This window comes from Ziziphus jujuba, chromosome 7 (genome assembly GCF_031755915.1).
Source record: "Ziziphus jujuba cultivar Dongzao chromosome 7, ASM3175591v1".
Taxonomy (NCBI): domain Eukaryota; kingdom Viridiplantae; phylum Streptophyta; class Magnoliopsida; order Rosales; family Rhamnaceae; genus Ziziphus; species Ziziphus jujuba.
The window spans coordinates 16,843,280-16,861,036 of NC_083385.1; the positions used below are offsets into that span (position 1 = coordinate 16,843,280).

A 17,757-nucleotide genomic window follows, 5' to 3' on the forward strand; every position below is an offset into this window, starting at 1 on the left:
CTAGAACTTTCCTACATGCCAAGCCCTCTATATAAAGGGGTTAGACTCTCATTTGTAACACATCCAAGAATCCAAGAATTCTAGCAATACAAGTATTCTCCACATTCTCTCAAACTTTCCTACTTCCTACTCTCTTACTCTTAGCTTCCGCATTATGATAGCTTGTGAGCAAGGCTTACTTAGCAAGGGAGGTGCTAAGTGCCGCACGGGAGTGTTGGAAAAGTTAGGCCTGTGACAGTTGGTATCAGAGCCAATTGCTGCTCAAGCATATCGTTGGTGTAACGTGGAAGTAGGCAAGATGGCTAGCTCGGATGTTACCATCAATGTGGAGGGAGCTACCGAAGCGCGAGGTCGTGAAGAGCAACGCAACCCCAATGCGGGGAAGCAGAGGCATAAGTCCAAGTCCAAGGATGTGATGACGAGCGTAGAGTTACGCTTGGAGGAGCATGCATCCCGAGTACAAGAAAGGTTTGAGGCACTGGAGAGTCGCCTAGATGGGCTAGAGTCGGAGGACATTGCCATCAATCAAGCCGTGAGGGGGTTACTCAACGGACTAGACGATGCCTTAAGGAGGGAGCTCCGTGCGACACGCGACCAATGCATGGGGGAGGTAGCAGACCTTCGTGCCATGTTGGAGAGAGAATTGGATGCCATCCGCACCCAAATGGAGGATATGCGGGGTGATTGGGCTCTTTGCAAGAGGGCGGTGGCGTCGGGGACAACCACCATCCGCGAGGGGCCACGAATCGATGTGTCAAAGCCCAAGTCCTACTTCGGGGCAAGGAATGCGAGGGAGCTCGAGAATTTCCTTTGGGGCTTGGAGCAATACTTTGAAGCAATGGGCATTGTTGACGATGCTTCAAAGATAAGGACTGCCACTCTCTACCTTAGCGACACGGCAATGTTATGGTGGAGAAGGAGGCATAGCGACATCGAGCGAGGTACGTGCACTTTTCATACTTTTGATGACTTTAAGAAGGATCTCAAAAGGCAATTCTATCCGGAGAATGCCGAAGATGAGGCAAGGAGTCGCCTTCGACGACTCAAGCAAGTAGGCCATATCCGGAATACATCAAGGAGTTCACCAACTTGGTGTTGGAGATCCCGGACCTATCGGATAAAGACTCCCTTTTCTACTTCATGGATGGTCTACAACCTTGGGCCAAGACGGAGTTGAAGAGGCGTGGAGTACAAGATTTGGCTAGTGCCATTGCATATGCCGAAGGCTTCATCGACTACTCCAACCAAAGAGACTCTCCAAAGCCAAAGGAATGGAATGACAACCATGGAAAAGGTGGGGGAGAACCTAGTAGGTCCAAAGAAGACGAAAGGGAAGAAAGTGCACATAAGCCAAAAGGCTAGAAATGGAAGCCGTCTAAGGAAGGTAAGGACGCTTCCAAAACTAAAAACTCTTGTTTCTTATGCGATGGACCGCATTGGGTTAGGGATTGTCCGAAGAGGAAGGCTTTGAATGCCATGACTACCCAATACGAGGAGAACCAAGAGGAAGGAGCCAGTATAGGTTCCTTACAATTGTTGAATGCTATCAAGGCTGCTCCTAAGGAGACAAAGAGGGGTGGCCTAATGTTTGTGGAGGCAAAACTCAATGGAGTGCCCACCAAGGCGTTGGTGGACACGGGTGCCTCACATAACTTCCTATCGGTGGAGGAGGCACAAAGGCTTAGGATTAAGGCAACACAAGAAATGGGCTTCGTAAAGGCGGTAAATTTCGACGCGAAGTCGCTCCAAGGAGTTGCTAGAGGTGTGAAAACCACCATCGGGGATTGGAAGGGCCAATTGAACCTAACGGTGGTATCCATGGACGACTACAAGGTTGTCCTTGGTATGGACTTCTTCAACCAAGTAAAGGCTTTCCCACTCCCATTTGCAAACAAGTTGTGCATCATGGATGGGGGAACGACGTGCATGGTGCCTACAGAACGAGTTAGCAAGCGGGAGACCAAGGTTTTGTCGGCACTGCAAGTCGAGAGGGAGGAGCAAATCAACTTGGTTGCTGCCCAAAAGCCTAGTGAGGATGCCCAAAGCCATGCCAAGACATCTCCTAAGGTACAAGATGTGCCAAAGGAGTTGGACCAAGGGAGTTTGTGTGCATTGGCCTCAAGTTGTGGAGACAACAAGAGGAAATATGTGGAGGCTAAGGGAGGGACCTTAGTCAAACCACTACCCCAACCACACAAGATGCATGAGGGGGTGATAGGACCCTATGAGAGATCACTTCCCATTATAGGGAAAGGGGGCAAGGGAGCCCCAAAGGAAGGTAAGTCAAGAAGGGCACCCATGGAGATAGCGACTTCACCCGACAAGAATGTGGAAGCCACACCTGCGGATCGAGTCGGTCAACATAGAGGCATGCCCAACTACACCAAATACTTGGTGAAGGGGAAGGACCTGCCGGATGGTGAAGTAAGTGGGGAGCACGAAGATACACAACGGCAACTCAAAGATCACATTCGGCGGGCAAGGAAGAAGGCGCGACGAGGACGTCGCGAGTTTAGGTGGGGGAGAGTGTCACGTCCCGTGCAAAAGGAGTAAAACCCTTGAGGTTTAACCGGAAGACTCTACACTCTCCATGAAAAATCAAGAGAAGCCCGAAATATTCTAGAAAATTCAAGAGAAACCTAGACTAATATAGATTGGAATCTCTCTAGAATATTCCATGTAAATATCTTGTACATAACCCTAGAATAATCTAGAACCCTAACTAGATAGGTGACATGTGTACATATCTAGAACTTTCCTACATGCCAAGCCCTCTATATAAAGGGGTTGGACTCTCATTTGTAACACATCCAAGAATCCAAGAATTCTAGCAATACAAGTATTCTCCACATTCTCTCAAACTTTCCTACTTCCTACTCTCTTACTCTTAGCTTCCGCATTGTGATAGCTTGTGAGCAAGGCTTACTTAGCAAGGGAGGTGCTAAGTGCCGCACGGGAGTGTTGGAAAAATTAGGCCCGTGACACATGGCAAAAGAGTCGCATAAAATATTTGCATTACTTGGCAAAACAATAACTTTTTTGTATGTTCCAAGTCTGCCTAACACAGATATTGCATATTCACGTGTCCCCATGTTCCTATGACTTCTGTATTCTATTTTTATATTTTTTTAATTAATTCTTTTGGATCTTGATATATATGTTATATAATTATTATATTAGCAATATAATATCTTTGCATCATTGTTTATATAATGTAATAAAAATAATTATCACATAAAAAATAATAAAAATAGCACATTAATATTTTTTTTTCTTGTTTTTGTTTTTGTATTGCCAGGTGAGATAGATATATTCAGAACTTCAATAGCAATAAAAACTAGTCTATGTACTTTTAGATATCAATTTGCATCGCATTATTTTATTTGTTTTTATTATATTTTATCTATCATCTAAGCAGCCCAGCTGAAGGCATAGGCTACTAAGGCATATGCCTAGGTCCCATTTTATTGGGCCCCAAAAAATATTTTTCCTATAAATTATATATATATATATATATATACATATATATTTATCAAACAAAAGATAAATTGATATATACATATATATTTATTAAATAAAAGATAATTATTAATTTATTTTGAAACAAAAGAAGTTGGCTTTAATTGATAATTTATTATTAATTATTTTTTATTATTTTTATTTTTGACGAATAATACTTTTAAAGTCTAATTGAAATTTTTTATATTATATTTTTATAATTAATTAGATTGTAATAGTAAAAAAAGAGAATAACATATATTAAATACTTTTTTTGTTTCTGTAGTTTTTTTTCTTGCTCATTTTCTTTTTTCTTTTCTCATTCACTCATATTTTTTATTTGTTTAATTTTTAATGCTCAACCTATATAGTATGCAATTCTAACCTAGGGGATCCCAAGATATAAGGTAAACTCATTGGTTTTTATTTGTTTTAATGAATTTTCAATCATTCTCCTAATATGTGTATACATATATTATTTTATTTGAATTCATAGTGTAGTTATTCATTCATATATATATATATATATATATATATACATACCTCATGTTTCTCTAGTTTATGTTTTTATTTTTTTTTCTTTATATCATTTATTTAACTAAATTCATTAGATTTTAATTCTCACATAGTTTTTTTTTTTTATTTATTCTTCTAGATGCTGATTCTAATTAATCTAAATAAAAGTTAATATTTATAATTTGTTTGTTCTTTTAGAAAATTTTGCAAGACCATATTTCTAATTTAACTCTTAAACTATTGTTACAAACACATTAGGAAAGTCATATTAAAAATGTTAAAGTAATAAAATATCAAGCTCTATAAATAAAAGATGCTTTATATCAACTAGTAAAAACTTGTAATAAATCCTAAAATAAAAAGTGAAGTAATTTCTTTCCCAACATATGAGATTGAAAATTTTGAATTTTTATTATATATGATTATTGTGTAAGATATATTGTTTGCAGTTAATACTGTTCGTAAATTTTTACAATATAAAGATATAAACACTGCTATTGTATTAGATTAGTTAAAAGGTCTTTTTTTTTTTTAATGACTATATGAAAAAAAAAGGATTCACATTTGCTATGATTTCTGCTTAAGAGATTGCAAATGAAATGACTGTAGAATCAAAATTTCATGAAAATATGTAATTAGAAGAAAGAAACAATTTGCTGAGAATGAAACTAATTTGCTGAAAAATATTTTAAATTAATTATTTCAATTATATAATTGATTGTGCCATTTCTTCACTTTAAAATAGGTTTGAACAGTTTACGATATATAAAGATAATTTTGATTTATTGTATAACATAGAAAAATCAAAATTGCTTGATGTTGATTTTCTAAAAAAAAAATGTTTATATCTTGAAAACTTTTTAAAATATGACATGCTATGTCATATTGATGGTTTAGATTTATTCTTAGAACAAAATTTTTTAAAAGAAATAATAAATCCTGAATTAAAAAAGGCATTTTAAATGCTAAATCATATAAAAAAATTAAATTCTTTTCCTAATGCACAAATAGCTTGTAAAATATTATTTTTATTTGAGCTCAACATATCTTAATTGAATCTTGAATATAAAAATTTAATTAATAACTTTGCATATGAAAATACCAAAAAAATAAATTTTATATAAAAAATTATTTTTTAAAACTAATATTTAAAAAAAAAAAATTAGGTCCCGAATATTTTTTTCTGCCTATAGCTTCAAAGATGGTTGAAACGGTCCTGCATCTAAGATTATATTTTTACTTATCTATGTGTAATTTATATTTGTTTTTCAATGGTTAATAGATTTTCTCTTCATTTTAGAGTTTTTTAGATGATACAAAATGTTCTTTAACTCAAAAACTTTTAATACTAATAATAAAAAACTATCACGTGGCTAAGATTTGATATGGTGCCGTGGGACAGGGGCAATCTAGAGCTCATAAGATCTTAAATAAATCATACCATATTTCTGTCGGGAACGTGTTTCCGCGTAATACTGTTCTTAATTCCTAATTTATCATCTCAAAATTAATTGTATATTAAACTGTTTTTTTTTTTTTTAAATATTTCACTTGATTAAATCTGATTCTGACAATATCACATGATTAACTGGTTCAATCTTTTTCAAAATCTGTGCTTCTTCGTATTTTCTTTTCTTTAATTAATTATTTTTGTCGGGTCAACCACGTTCTTTAAGGCTGTTTTTTTCTTCCCCTTTGAACGATTTCTTCACGATGATGGACAATGTTTTTTCTTCTAAATTAATCTAAACTTTTCTCCATTGAAAGAAGTAATATTGTATTAATTTGTATTAGATCTTAGTTATTTATTTAAAAATTTACTTATATATATATAATTTTTTTATCAGTAAAAAAAATTATATTAATTTCTTAATTATTGATATAATAATAATAATATTGTAGTATTTGACATTTTGGACTTATTTTTATCTTGACTGACCTAAAAATACGATGCACTATTAAATACTAATACGAAATCTAATAATGTGATGGATTTTATCCATTTCTCGTGGATGAAAAGAGAAACCCATAGCTGCATGCTTATCATTAATTAAACTAATTACTATAAGTGGAAATCAAACTATTTGGTAATAACATTTTTAATTACTTGTAATATATATCAATTTAATTAGTTTTTTAATATATTCATTTTTCCATATCATTTTTTAATATAAAAAAAATTGATATATAAATAAATACATCCAATTAATATATAACATTTTAATCCTAAATATAGATATAGTGATGAAAAAGATTGACGGTGGCACAATATTTCAAATAAGGTAGTGTATTATTGCATATTTTAAAAAGAATATAAAATAGATATACATTTTTCAGCAATTATTATAGATTATATATTTTTAATTGGAAGGAAAGAGAAGGTAAGTTCAAAGTCATAGACAAATCCAACCGAGTCATAGATTTGGTGACATATTTCAAACATTTGTAGACCCACTTCTCTCCATCTCATCCTGTCCGACCATTTTATTGTCTTTATGTATTTCTGTCCCTTTTGATATATGGTTGATTACTTGATTTATCTTATTCGTATGATTCATTGACAGCTCATCTCTTAAATTGCTAAATTTATTTTAAGGGTTTACCAATTGTTTATATTCTTATTTTGACTCTTCCAATATATATATATATATATATTAACTAAAAGTAATAATTTTTAGGTAAAAAATAGTTAAATAGGAAAATAGTGATCTTGACTGTATGATGAAGGTATAAGCCTTCAAATATATGGATAAGACTATATATGAATTAGTCTAACTAATGGGTTGTAATTTATCATTTTTTTCTTTTTTTTTTGATGGAAATAATATTAACTAAAATTAAATTATTTTTTTATCGATACATTTTTTGATAGAAAATAAATCCGGACAATGTTATATTATTTTTATTTTTTTACTTATTATATTTTACTTTTAACAAAGAGCAATGCTTTATTCTCAAATTTTGTTTTAGCAACTAATGTGAAAATATATCGATTAAAAAATTAATAGAAACTAAATATAGTTTAAATAGAATAGTAACTCTTAAATGGATGATTAAACATTTAACAGCCAAAAAAAAAAACACAACTATTAAAATAATCACACACAAGTTAATATCCAAATATTCCTTTTTCTTTTTTATAATTAGTATATTACGAGTTGCATAAAATTGGAAAAAAAAAAAAAAATTCTATATGAAAAGTTGATAAACGCTTTTTCAAAATTTTTTATTTTTTTTGGGTGAATTTATTTTGATAAACAAATTAATAGACAATGATTATGGAAAACAGGTGGCGAAGCAGCCAGGGGTTATTTTGAAATTTTGATAAAAGGTTTTGTAAAATTTCTTTTATGTCCAGAAGAATTCAATAATATCCTTGTGGTAATCAGTCTCGGTGTGCTGAGCTCAACGCGGTTGACTATAAATGCAAACACTCAAAAGAGCTAGATAATAAAGGAAAAACGGAGTTAACTAAACAGAGCAAAAAAATGAAGATCTCCACCGGTACGACGCCGTTCGGAGGTCATCTGCTGTTTGTGGCGGTTGGTCTGTTGCTTTGCTCGGCATTTTGTTCGGCCGGCAATGTAACCTACGACAGTCGCTCTCTCATCATCAATGGCGAAAGGAAGCTCCTACTTTCTGCTTCCATTCACTACCCTCGCAGTGTCCCTGGGGTGAGTCAGCTAAATTCTACGTTTTTTTTTTTTTCTTTTCCTTCTCCTTTCGTTTGTTTGGTGGCCGAGAATGTGGATGGGAAAGAGAAAGAAAATGTGAGAAAATAGATTGCGAAATTGGTGATGATCGGCCTTTTCTTCTTTTAGTAAAGTTTTTTTAAAAACGACTTTCCGATTCTTCTTTCTTCTGTATGCTCAGTCTGCTTGCTTTATACATTTCCAGTGTATTTTTATTTTTATTTTTGGCTCTTTGTTAATCTTTTTGGATTGCCGCTCAGATTCCTATTTCATTTTTCTTGTTAACATTTCATCTCTCAACACGTTCATACATCTTTTGGTAATTTTTGCCTATGTTTGAGTGTGATTTGTTTTGTAGATGTGGCCTGCGCTTGTTCGAACTGCAAAGGAAGCTGGGGTTAATACGATTGAAACTTACGTGTTTTGGAATGGTCATGAACCTTCTCTTGGCAATGTGAGTTGCAGAATCCTGTAATTTTGGTTTTTTGTTAATTTAATGGGATTTGAATTTATTTATCTTATTAGATCAAAATGAAAATGTGACTCAAATTGTTTTTCTATTTTTTATTTTTTTATGATAGTATTATTTGTTTTTTTAAAATTTTTTTTATGATAGTATTATTTTGGAGGACGGTATGATCTGGTCAAGTTTAAATTGTTTTTTTATTTTTTATTTTTTTATGATAGTATTATTTGTTTTTTTAAAATTTTTTTTATGATAGTATTATTTTGGAGGACGGTATGATCTGGTCAAGTTTGTGAAGATTGTTCAGGAAGCTGGACTGTATTTGATTCTTCGAATTGGGCCATTTGTTGCAGCAGAGTGGAATTTTGGGTAAAATAATTGTACTCCAAATTGTGAATATATTCCTTGTTAAAAGAAAAAAAAAAAAATAGAGAGTAATCATTGGCTGTTAGATGCATAAATTCATTTCATAATAATATTAATTTCAGCTTCCTAACTATACTAATTGTTTGAGAACTCCTAAACTGATTATTTAAAACAGAGGAATACCTGTTTGGTTGCATTACATACCTGGCACTGTATTTCGGACTGACAATGAACCCTTCAAGGTACGGAAGTGGGAATGTTAAAGTCACTAAGTTATGAATTATAAACAAGTACCATTTTAAAAACTTTAATTTTACTATTGTATCTTTCGATGTGATTGTTCCCCATTTGAATGGAATATATTATATATCATCTAACTAATTCCCACACTTGTTGACAACTAGTACCACATGAAAAGGTTCACAACATACATTGTGAACCTAATGAAGCAGGAGAAGCTTTTTATATCGCAAGGAGGCCCCATTGTCTTGGCCCAGGCAAGTATAACTTATATAGAATTAGTTTGGTGATGTTCTAATTGTTTCTAGTTTTTCCTTCTTAAGGCAGCATACTAGTTGTAAAGAGCATAGAAAATTTATGTACTTGTTGAGCTTTATATCTATAATGAGTCATGATGAAAAATTTGTGGGCCTTGTGGCTCTAAGTATTACCATTTCACATATGAATGACTGGATATTGATGAACCGATGTGATATAGTTAACTCATATATGAACTGTGCAAAGTAAACTATTCATCCTGCATGCACGCTTGATGGTAACTTAACTTGTATCTTTATCATAAATGTTAAGATTGTATTCAGCATTCTTCTTTTGCTGCAGATAGAGAATGAATATGGAAGTTATGAAACGGCGTATGGAGAAGGAGGGAAACGATATGTGCAGTGGGCTGCTAGCATGGCTGTTTCTCAAAATGCAGGAGTGCCTTGGATAATGTGCCAACAATATGATGCTCCTGAGTCTGTGGTAAGGCCTTTCTCGTGGCATACTTTAAGCTCTCATAATTAGTTATTGACTATTTAGTAAAAGTATAAGATTATATCTTTTTTTTTTATTTTTTTTTTGACAGATTAATACTTGTAACTCTTTCTATTGCGATCAATTTAAACCTATATTTCCAAACAAGCCCAAAATGTGGACTGAGAATTGGCCTGGATGGTAATTTGGTTTTCTCTTCTTTGCTCTAGATTTAATCCTATGATCATCTATTTTTATGGCTTTATTGCCTAAGAAGACATGTTGTGTGACTTGTGTCCTATGTTCCTGTAAAACTTTTGAGTTGTATCTGAGGAATCCAATTGATATAATAGGCTAGTCATTTTGGATGGAGTCCTAAACTTCACAAACTCTATCATAGTCATTCCTGTTCATACCATGTGGCCTTCCGACACTAGAGTGTGGGGAATGGTGTGTCTGACCACAAGCCGACTATTTTTACTGTAATATGTTGTGATACTGCCAGTTAGTCTGTTACTGATTTTTCTAATTAAGTATTAAAATGCTATGAAATGGACCCAACATTGTGTATTTAACTTAACAAAACGTACTAACAAATCTTAAAACTCAGAATTCCTCAAAGTTGCTTGGTGATTCTTCATCTTTATGTCATAGTAACATGAAGCGGTCCATAAATAAAGAAAACGCAATGTTATTTGGAAGTCAATTCATTTGTTGAGAGCAAGTTAATGGTTCCTTGACTATCAAATAGAGATGATTTTAGAAAATTTTAAGTTCTTCTGTGACTTCAGTTTTAGTAACATTAAAGGTTACCATCGGAAAGGACATGGTATTTATAGGAAATCAGTGGTCTTGAATCGTTCTCAAATATATACATCCTTCTGTTAGTTCTTTTGGAAAATGCAGATTGTTGCACTCAGCACTCTGCTTTTTAGATTTTCTTATCCCTTGTCGCTTGTGACTGGAGTAGTTTTCCATTTCTTCAGGTTCAAAACGTTTGGGGACAGAGAGCCTCACAGGCCACCTGAAGACATTGCCTTTTCTGTTGCTCGTTTCTTCCAAAAAGGTGGTAGCGTACACAATTACTACATGGTATTCCACTAATTCTTTTGTGAGTTTGTGGTAATGTTCTATTTAGTTTTTTAATTTAACATTTTATGCCATATTGCTAATTACTTTCTATTTAAAATTTTCTGTTTCATGTTTTCAGAAGCTATTCTTGTGCTTGTTCTATGCTCATTGCAATTGTCTGCAGAACAATAGGCACTTGTATATTGTTTCATTTTTTCACTATTATAATTTTATTTGGATAGTTTCATGGTGGAACAAATTTTGGCCGCACTTCTGGTGGACCATTCATTACTACAAGTTATGACTATCAAGCTCCAATAGATGAATACGGTAAGTAGTCTACATCTATTGTTTCATTTTGCTGATATTGTGATACTGGAAAGGCAAGTTATCATATAAAATGTTTGGTACTTGATAATAGTTGAATTGCTTCTTCATATCACTTATAGGGTTACCTAGGCTTCCAAACTGGGGACACCTTAAGCAGCTTCATGAAGCTATAAAATTATGTGAACCTTTCTTGCTTAATGGTGAGCCAGTTAATATAACACTGGGCCCTAACCAAGAGGTAATTTTTCTTTTATTGACCATTCATCTTCCATTACTGATAGTTTGACCTGGTTTGACCACGTGTATGACTGTTTTGACCACAATTTTACTTCCCTATTTGATCAGTGATGTAAATAAATATTCAATTTGTCTATCTTTCCACTTTTTTGATTGATTTGGCCACATGCAAGTTGAATCTCCATCTAGCATCCATAGGAGTTCTCTTCTACATTTCTAGCATTGTTATTCTAGTGTTTGTGTGGTAACTGTGTGAGCTTATTTGAGCTGCACAATATGGTCAAGCTCTCTTCTACATATGACTTTGCACCTTTGTTTTTTGTTTCTTTAATGGAAAACATTATTTCATAATCAAACTAAAAAGATACATCCTTAAACAAAAGAGAAGAAAGCCACTTTAGACCTTATTCTCACCAAACTAATCGGTCATACACTTCAAGAATAACAGGTTAAAGAATGATCCACACTGTTGATATTTCTGAAGACAAATCTGCATTTGAGACTAGAAAAGTCAGCAGCTAACATTTTCGCATTTTCTGCCACCATTCTTCAGCTGAACATTCTGTGATCATGTTAAAGTTTTAACTGATGTTAATGAACTAGTCTCAATCTCACATTCTTTGACATTGTTTTGCACTTTATTATGGTTATAGTCTTTAGATTTCAATTTTAGCATTTCCATGGCTTTTTATTTTAATTATTTTTTAATGCAATATAGAACGGTTACCAAACAATGACTTTGTTTTAGGCTGATGTGTTCACTAATTCTTCTGGAGCATGTGCTGCATTTCTTGCCAACATGGATGATAAAAATGACAAGACAGTCAAATTTCGGAATGCATCTTATCATTTACCAGCATGGTCAGTTAGTATTCTGCCTGACTGCAAGAATGTAGTTTTTAATACGGCAAAGGTAACTATTCACTGTTTCTCATGTTTTCTGCACTCTACCATACATAATATGTTTGTTTCCAATTCCATTGATATTATTTTTCTTGACATGCTCCTTTCTATGTCATGCCTAATGAAAATTGACATGACTATCATCAAGAGATGTTGAAAGATCTAAATCGCTTTATAAGCACACACATACATACACATACTCCTTTCGATTGGCCTCTTAACTTTGATAGGATTGTTTACACAGGTTACGTATCCATCATCTGTGGTTGAAATGGTACCTGAGGATTTACAGCCATCAGACAAAAACTTTAATACTCTTCAATGGAAGGTACTTGTGGAGAAGGCTGGGATATGGGGAGTAGCTGACTTTGTTAAAAATGGCTTGGTGGATCATATAAATACTACAAAAGATACCACTGATTACCTATGGTATACAACAAGGTTTGTCTTTGTCCTAGCTTAAAATAAACATGTAATCTGCCTCTTTCTGTCAACATGTAAAGCTTCCATTTTCATGCATTGCCATTAAGAGAAAATCATAAAAACCATATTTGTTTTTGAAAATGCCTGCACGATATAGAAATGAAAAGTTGGTACTCTAGATCTTCATTGTTAGTCATTACCTGCTCTAGATTTTTCAATTTGATTTTCCGACCATCTCTGTTCTTTCTGAAGTTTGGTATTTCATGATAATGCCTTTTGTTTCCAACTTCGATGTTCCTTGATATTTTACCATTCCAGTTTACTTTTAACCTGGCTTATATTGTAACTCTCAACCATCCAAAGTGTGTTAGCGTATTTTGCCCTAATCGCATACTTTCTCCTTTCCTCTGCCATTTGTTTGTAATCTCATATGCACGATGATTACTTGTAAATATTACGTGAACTTTTGTTAAAACCTGGTAGCCTAGTACTTTACTTTGCCTGAATTTAAAGGATGGCAAATTTTATTAGATTGACGAGGTATCTCTAGGTTAAAAGCTCAGGTTGTCAAGGATATAGAACTAGTTTGTCCCATATGTGACCTTATTTCTTGTTGCTAACAATTTAAGCTTTTGGATTGATTGAAAGTTACCTACTAAGCTGAGAAGGGCATTAATCTATCAAATAAGCACTTGGATCATAAGACAAATGCTGAAAAACAGATTAAATGAAGTATGCAGTTGAATTATTGGTGGCTTGAATAATTTCTAAGGCCCATTATATTGTTTGTTGGCAGTATATTTGTCAGTGAAAATGAAGCGTTCTTAAAGAACAGAATCAAGCCTGTTCTTCTTGTTGAATCAAAGGGTCATGCTTTACATGTGTTCGTGAATCAGGAAATCCAAGGTCATTATCTGTTCCTTCTTAGGGTATTTCAGCAACTTATTTATGTTTCAGGCATATGGTTTTAGACAGTTTGGGAGGAAACTGAAGAGAGAAGAAGAGGGAAGGGAGAATGAAGAGAAGGAAAATGGAAGAAGAATAAGGAGCGATACAGAACCTGGGAAGAAACAGGAAGAGAAGAAAAGAAGAGTAGGGAAAGAGAGATAGGGAGAGAGCTGTGTTTACATAAGAGAGATAGGGAGAAAGCTGTGTTTACATAAGTCACTTCATGGTGTTCCACATCATTTCTAATCACATCTTTAAGTAACTTGTTGCTAGTTAATTATATCTATGGTGACACATACTTATTGCTGTTCAGGCAGTGCATTTGGAAATGGCACACATCCATCTTACAAATTTAAGAAACCTATTACTCTCAAGGCTGGAAAGAATGACATTGCTCTACTAAGTATGACGGTTGGTTTGCAGGTACAGTTCTCTTTGGTTATACCTAAGTTCCATTATGCACTTGCTGCAGCTGTCTCTTTGTGCTTGTCATGACTAAAAAACTGTTCATCTGGCGGATAAGGAAAGTTACTTTCATATCCACTGTGACAATAGGATTGGTTTGTAATGTTTCTATCCATCTGCAGACTGCAGATGTCCAAATCACTTATTTTATCTCAACTTTTTCGCTTTGAATGAGTTGGAGATATTAGATATCTTCTATTTGTGTTGTCCTATAATTGTATTATGATCTGTTGGATTCATTTAAATTTTCTTGGTTATTCCTTTACTATGAAGTTTTTCTCATGTATTACCCTAAATTATTTCCCACTTCACTTAATTTGTTATGGGAAGCATTCTTATGGTTTTATTTTGCATTGTTTTCCATTTAAAAAAAAACAAAAAGAAATGGACTGATTTCCTCATAAATCAACATATAATTTGAACCAAGAAAACCCAGGGATTGCAATTTGTTTGCTAAAAATGTATGTTAACATAGGAATATAATGGAGGTGGCTCTTCTGCATCTACATCTGTCTTGTTCCTGTTGAATTTCGACACTAATTCCCATCCTGCTATATATGCTATCTTGTTATATCTAGAATGCAGGTAATTTTTATGAATGGTGGGGAGCAGGATTAACAAGTGTCAGGATTAATGGATTCGACAATGGGACAATAGACTTGTCTACTTCTCCTTGGACTTACAAGGTGCCTTTTATCTCTACTAGTCAGTTCGTTCTTATAATGATTATGAGTGTATAGGTATATAGTTGCAAGACTTAAACGAACAGGTTTGTGATGGTTGTCAACTTATCATGTAAGGTTAGTTTTGGTTGTGGTATCACTTGTGGAAAATGAGGTCCAAATTTAAATTTGGTCAATCTCGTCACATCTGGTCATAACCCATATCATTTTCATTTGGCTTAAATTTGGTTAATCTATAAATCCATTTTCAGCTACTGAGCCTGCTTATATTTCTGAATCTAATGCAAGTCGAGTTTTTGATCCTCAACCCCAAGGGAGGGACTAAAGTTCTCCTAAAAATTTATAAAAGATTTCAATGTTCCTCCTTTACTACTTTTCCCAGATTGGATTGGAAGGAGAGAACCTAGGAATATACAAGCCGGATGGTTGGGATAATTCAAAATGGGTTTCAACCTCAGAAGTGCCAAAGAAACAGCCTTTGACATGGTACAAGGTAAGCACTTGGAAAACATGACTATCCTTCTGTTACACAATAAAACGTTTAATTTATATGGACTACCATTATTTTAAATGTATAAAGGAAAATTACAAGAAATATTGCAGGCTATCGTGGACGCTCCACCAGGAGATGAACCTGTTGGACTGGATATGCTTCATATGGGAAAGGGTCTAGCTTGGTTGAATGGTGAAGAAATTGGAAGATTCTGGTCTAGGACGAGCCCTTTGCATGGTTGTGTAAAACAATGCGATTACAGAGGCAAATTCTTACCGGACAAATGCCGTACTAATTGTGGCGAACCAACTCAAAGATGGTAAGAAACAAGGACGACATACTATAATTTATAAATGCCCTGTTATATGCGTTTTCTTTTTGTTGGTGCCAGAATTGAGATAGGTAGTATGTTGGTGTGGTAGAACTTTCTATCACCAATCACTGCATTTATTTTTTTCTTCAAAAGGAAAAACCTAAAAAGAAAAAAAAAAGAAAAAAAAAAAAAGGGTCTTAGGAGCGAGGAAAGTTTTCATTTATCAATAGTTGGTTTCTCCTCTTATCAAGCGTTTTGTTCTTTAAATCATTAACTCTTCTTGGTTTTTAAGGATTATTTAGTCCATAAATTTGAAGAAATCATCTGACATGTCCACCATCTATGTGTAGATATATAACTTTGTCTACAGGTGTTGCTAAGTATTTGCATATGCATGCCCATGTACACATATATATATATATGTATGCAGATGTACAGACACCGCCGACACATACGCAATGTATGCAGATGTACATTAGCTCTTCTTGGTTTTTAAAGATTATGTAGTCCATCAAAAATTGAATAAGTCATCTGACATATGCACCATCTATGCTTAGATATATATCTTTGTCCACAGGTATCACTGAATATTTGCATTATGCATGCACATGTGCATGTATATTCATGTAGCAACATGCTCTTGTCTTTTCCGCTTATATGCAGATGTACATATACCACTGCATACATGCGTGGATGTATATACATATACTTATGGACGGACAATTTTCTGTTCCCCTAACTGATTTTTATTAGCAAACTTGCTGAATTTCACCAAAACTACCTCATGAAAGAGAGAGAGCTTTCTAATTGTCATGAACAATTTTCTTTTTTCATGGGGATAGGTACCATGTACCACGTTCTTGGTTCAAGGCATCCGGAAACGTTTTGGTGATCTTTGAGGAGATTGGTGGGGATCCATCAAACATCAAAATCTCAAGACGGAAAACCTCAGGTATATGTGCTGCTGTTTCAGAGAACTATTCCTTTAATGTACTTGATTATTTGATATGACATAGTTATATATACATACATATATATATATATATATATTTTTTTTCATGCTACTGTGGTTTCTTTTATATGTCATTATTTTGTCAATATCCTAATTAGTTTCAAGCGATTTGCAGGTCCATCTAAACAAAAATAAATGTGCCATATAATTGACAGAAGAGAATTTTGCTATGGGTTTGTGCCCCAGTTTTACCAAGAAACTTGCGTTCGAAGCCCCGTGCAGCTGAAACTCCTTATACTTGAAACTTACTATGTGCCTTCGCTTGTTTGTCTTAAAAAAGGTTTTTCCTTTTTTTTTTTTTTTTTGGTGGTATTTTTTCCCCAGAAAAATAAGGGTTATCCTTCTTGATATTGTAGTTTGTAACAGTAAGAATTGCTGTTTTGTTAAATTAATTACATTTAATGTGTAACTAATGAGTTGGTAAGCGAGGCTTTTGTTTTATTTGAGGGGTGATATAATAATTTTACTTTTATGATGAAGAAAACCTGCAAATCAATAACTTTTGCATTCTTTTGATAGAAACTTTTATTATAATTTAACAGAGTCAACCATTCATTTTGACTATACTTTTTTCCCTATGGGGCCTGGGATCGAGATCCAAAATTGAACTAAGCCCAAAATTTGAAAGAAATGGATTTATTTATTTATTAAATTTTTTTTTTTAGCGATGGTGAAATGATAAGAAATGAGGTTGGTTGGGATAAGCGTCAGGAACGATTCTATGAAATTTACTTCGTCCCAACATAGTGACTTCTAAGTAATTACCTAATTAAATTATCCAAATATTCATTTATCTATATTTTATTTATAATAAATTTTCAATCAATAAAAAATGTCATATCATTTATTGTTTTGTAGATAAATTAGTAAAGAAAGTTGGTATCTATAGTATTATATTCTATTTATCAAATACCAACTAATTGAGAATGTGAATTTTTATCTATTTGGTACAAACGTTTATAAGATTTGGCGTTTGTCTATTTAGTGGATGAACAATTTAAAAAGTGACTTAATCTATTAGTGATGTGTTTATCCATTTTTTTTTTATCCATTTTTTCCCTTTAAAAAGAACTATATTATGAATAAGGATTGTATCTAATTTTGCAAGTCACACAATTTAGTTGACAGCTTCTATTTTTTTTAAAAATTTTTGGTCACAAAATTTTGATTGAGTCTTTTGACAGATGGATCAAAGATTTTTTTTCCCCCTTTTCAAACGGCTGTTATAAAAAAATAATAATAATAATAATAAAAATTAGCAATACTTTAATACCACATTTTGTTGACAAACTAATATAACTTTATTATATAGAAGGTGAACCCGAAAAGACCATTTCTGATTAAATAAAGAACTAGAATTTGAGTT

The 17,757-nt window shown here is 33.4% G+C and overlaps 1 protein-coding gene across 1 annotated transcript; it reads left to right on the forward strand.

The window, feature by feature from the left end:
- The first annotated feature begins 7,417 nt into the window (after positions 1–7,417).
- Positions 7,418–16,834, forward strand: LOC107425355 (beta-galactosidase 10). The gene is given in 19 exon segments (XM_060819023.1): positions 7,418–7,688; positions 8,065–8,160; positions 8,429–8,541; positions 8,714–8,780; positions 8,943–9,035; positions 9,379–9,522; positions 9,626–9,714; positions 10,500–10,605; positions 10,827–10,914; positions 11,034–11,152; positions 11,900–12,064; positions 12,299–12,495; positions 13,274–13,383; positions 13,739–13,848; positions 14,469–14,576; positions 14,956–15,066; positions 15,177–15,385; positions 16,222–16,499; positions 16,502–16,834. Coding segments are annotated over 19 exon segments (2,505 nt in total). The 5' UTR covers positions 7,418–7,502; the 3' UTR covers positions 16,618–16,834.
- The last annotated feature ends 923 nt before the right edge of the window (positions 16,835–17,757 follow it).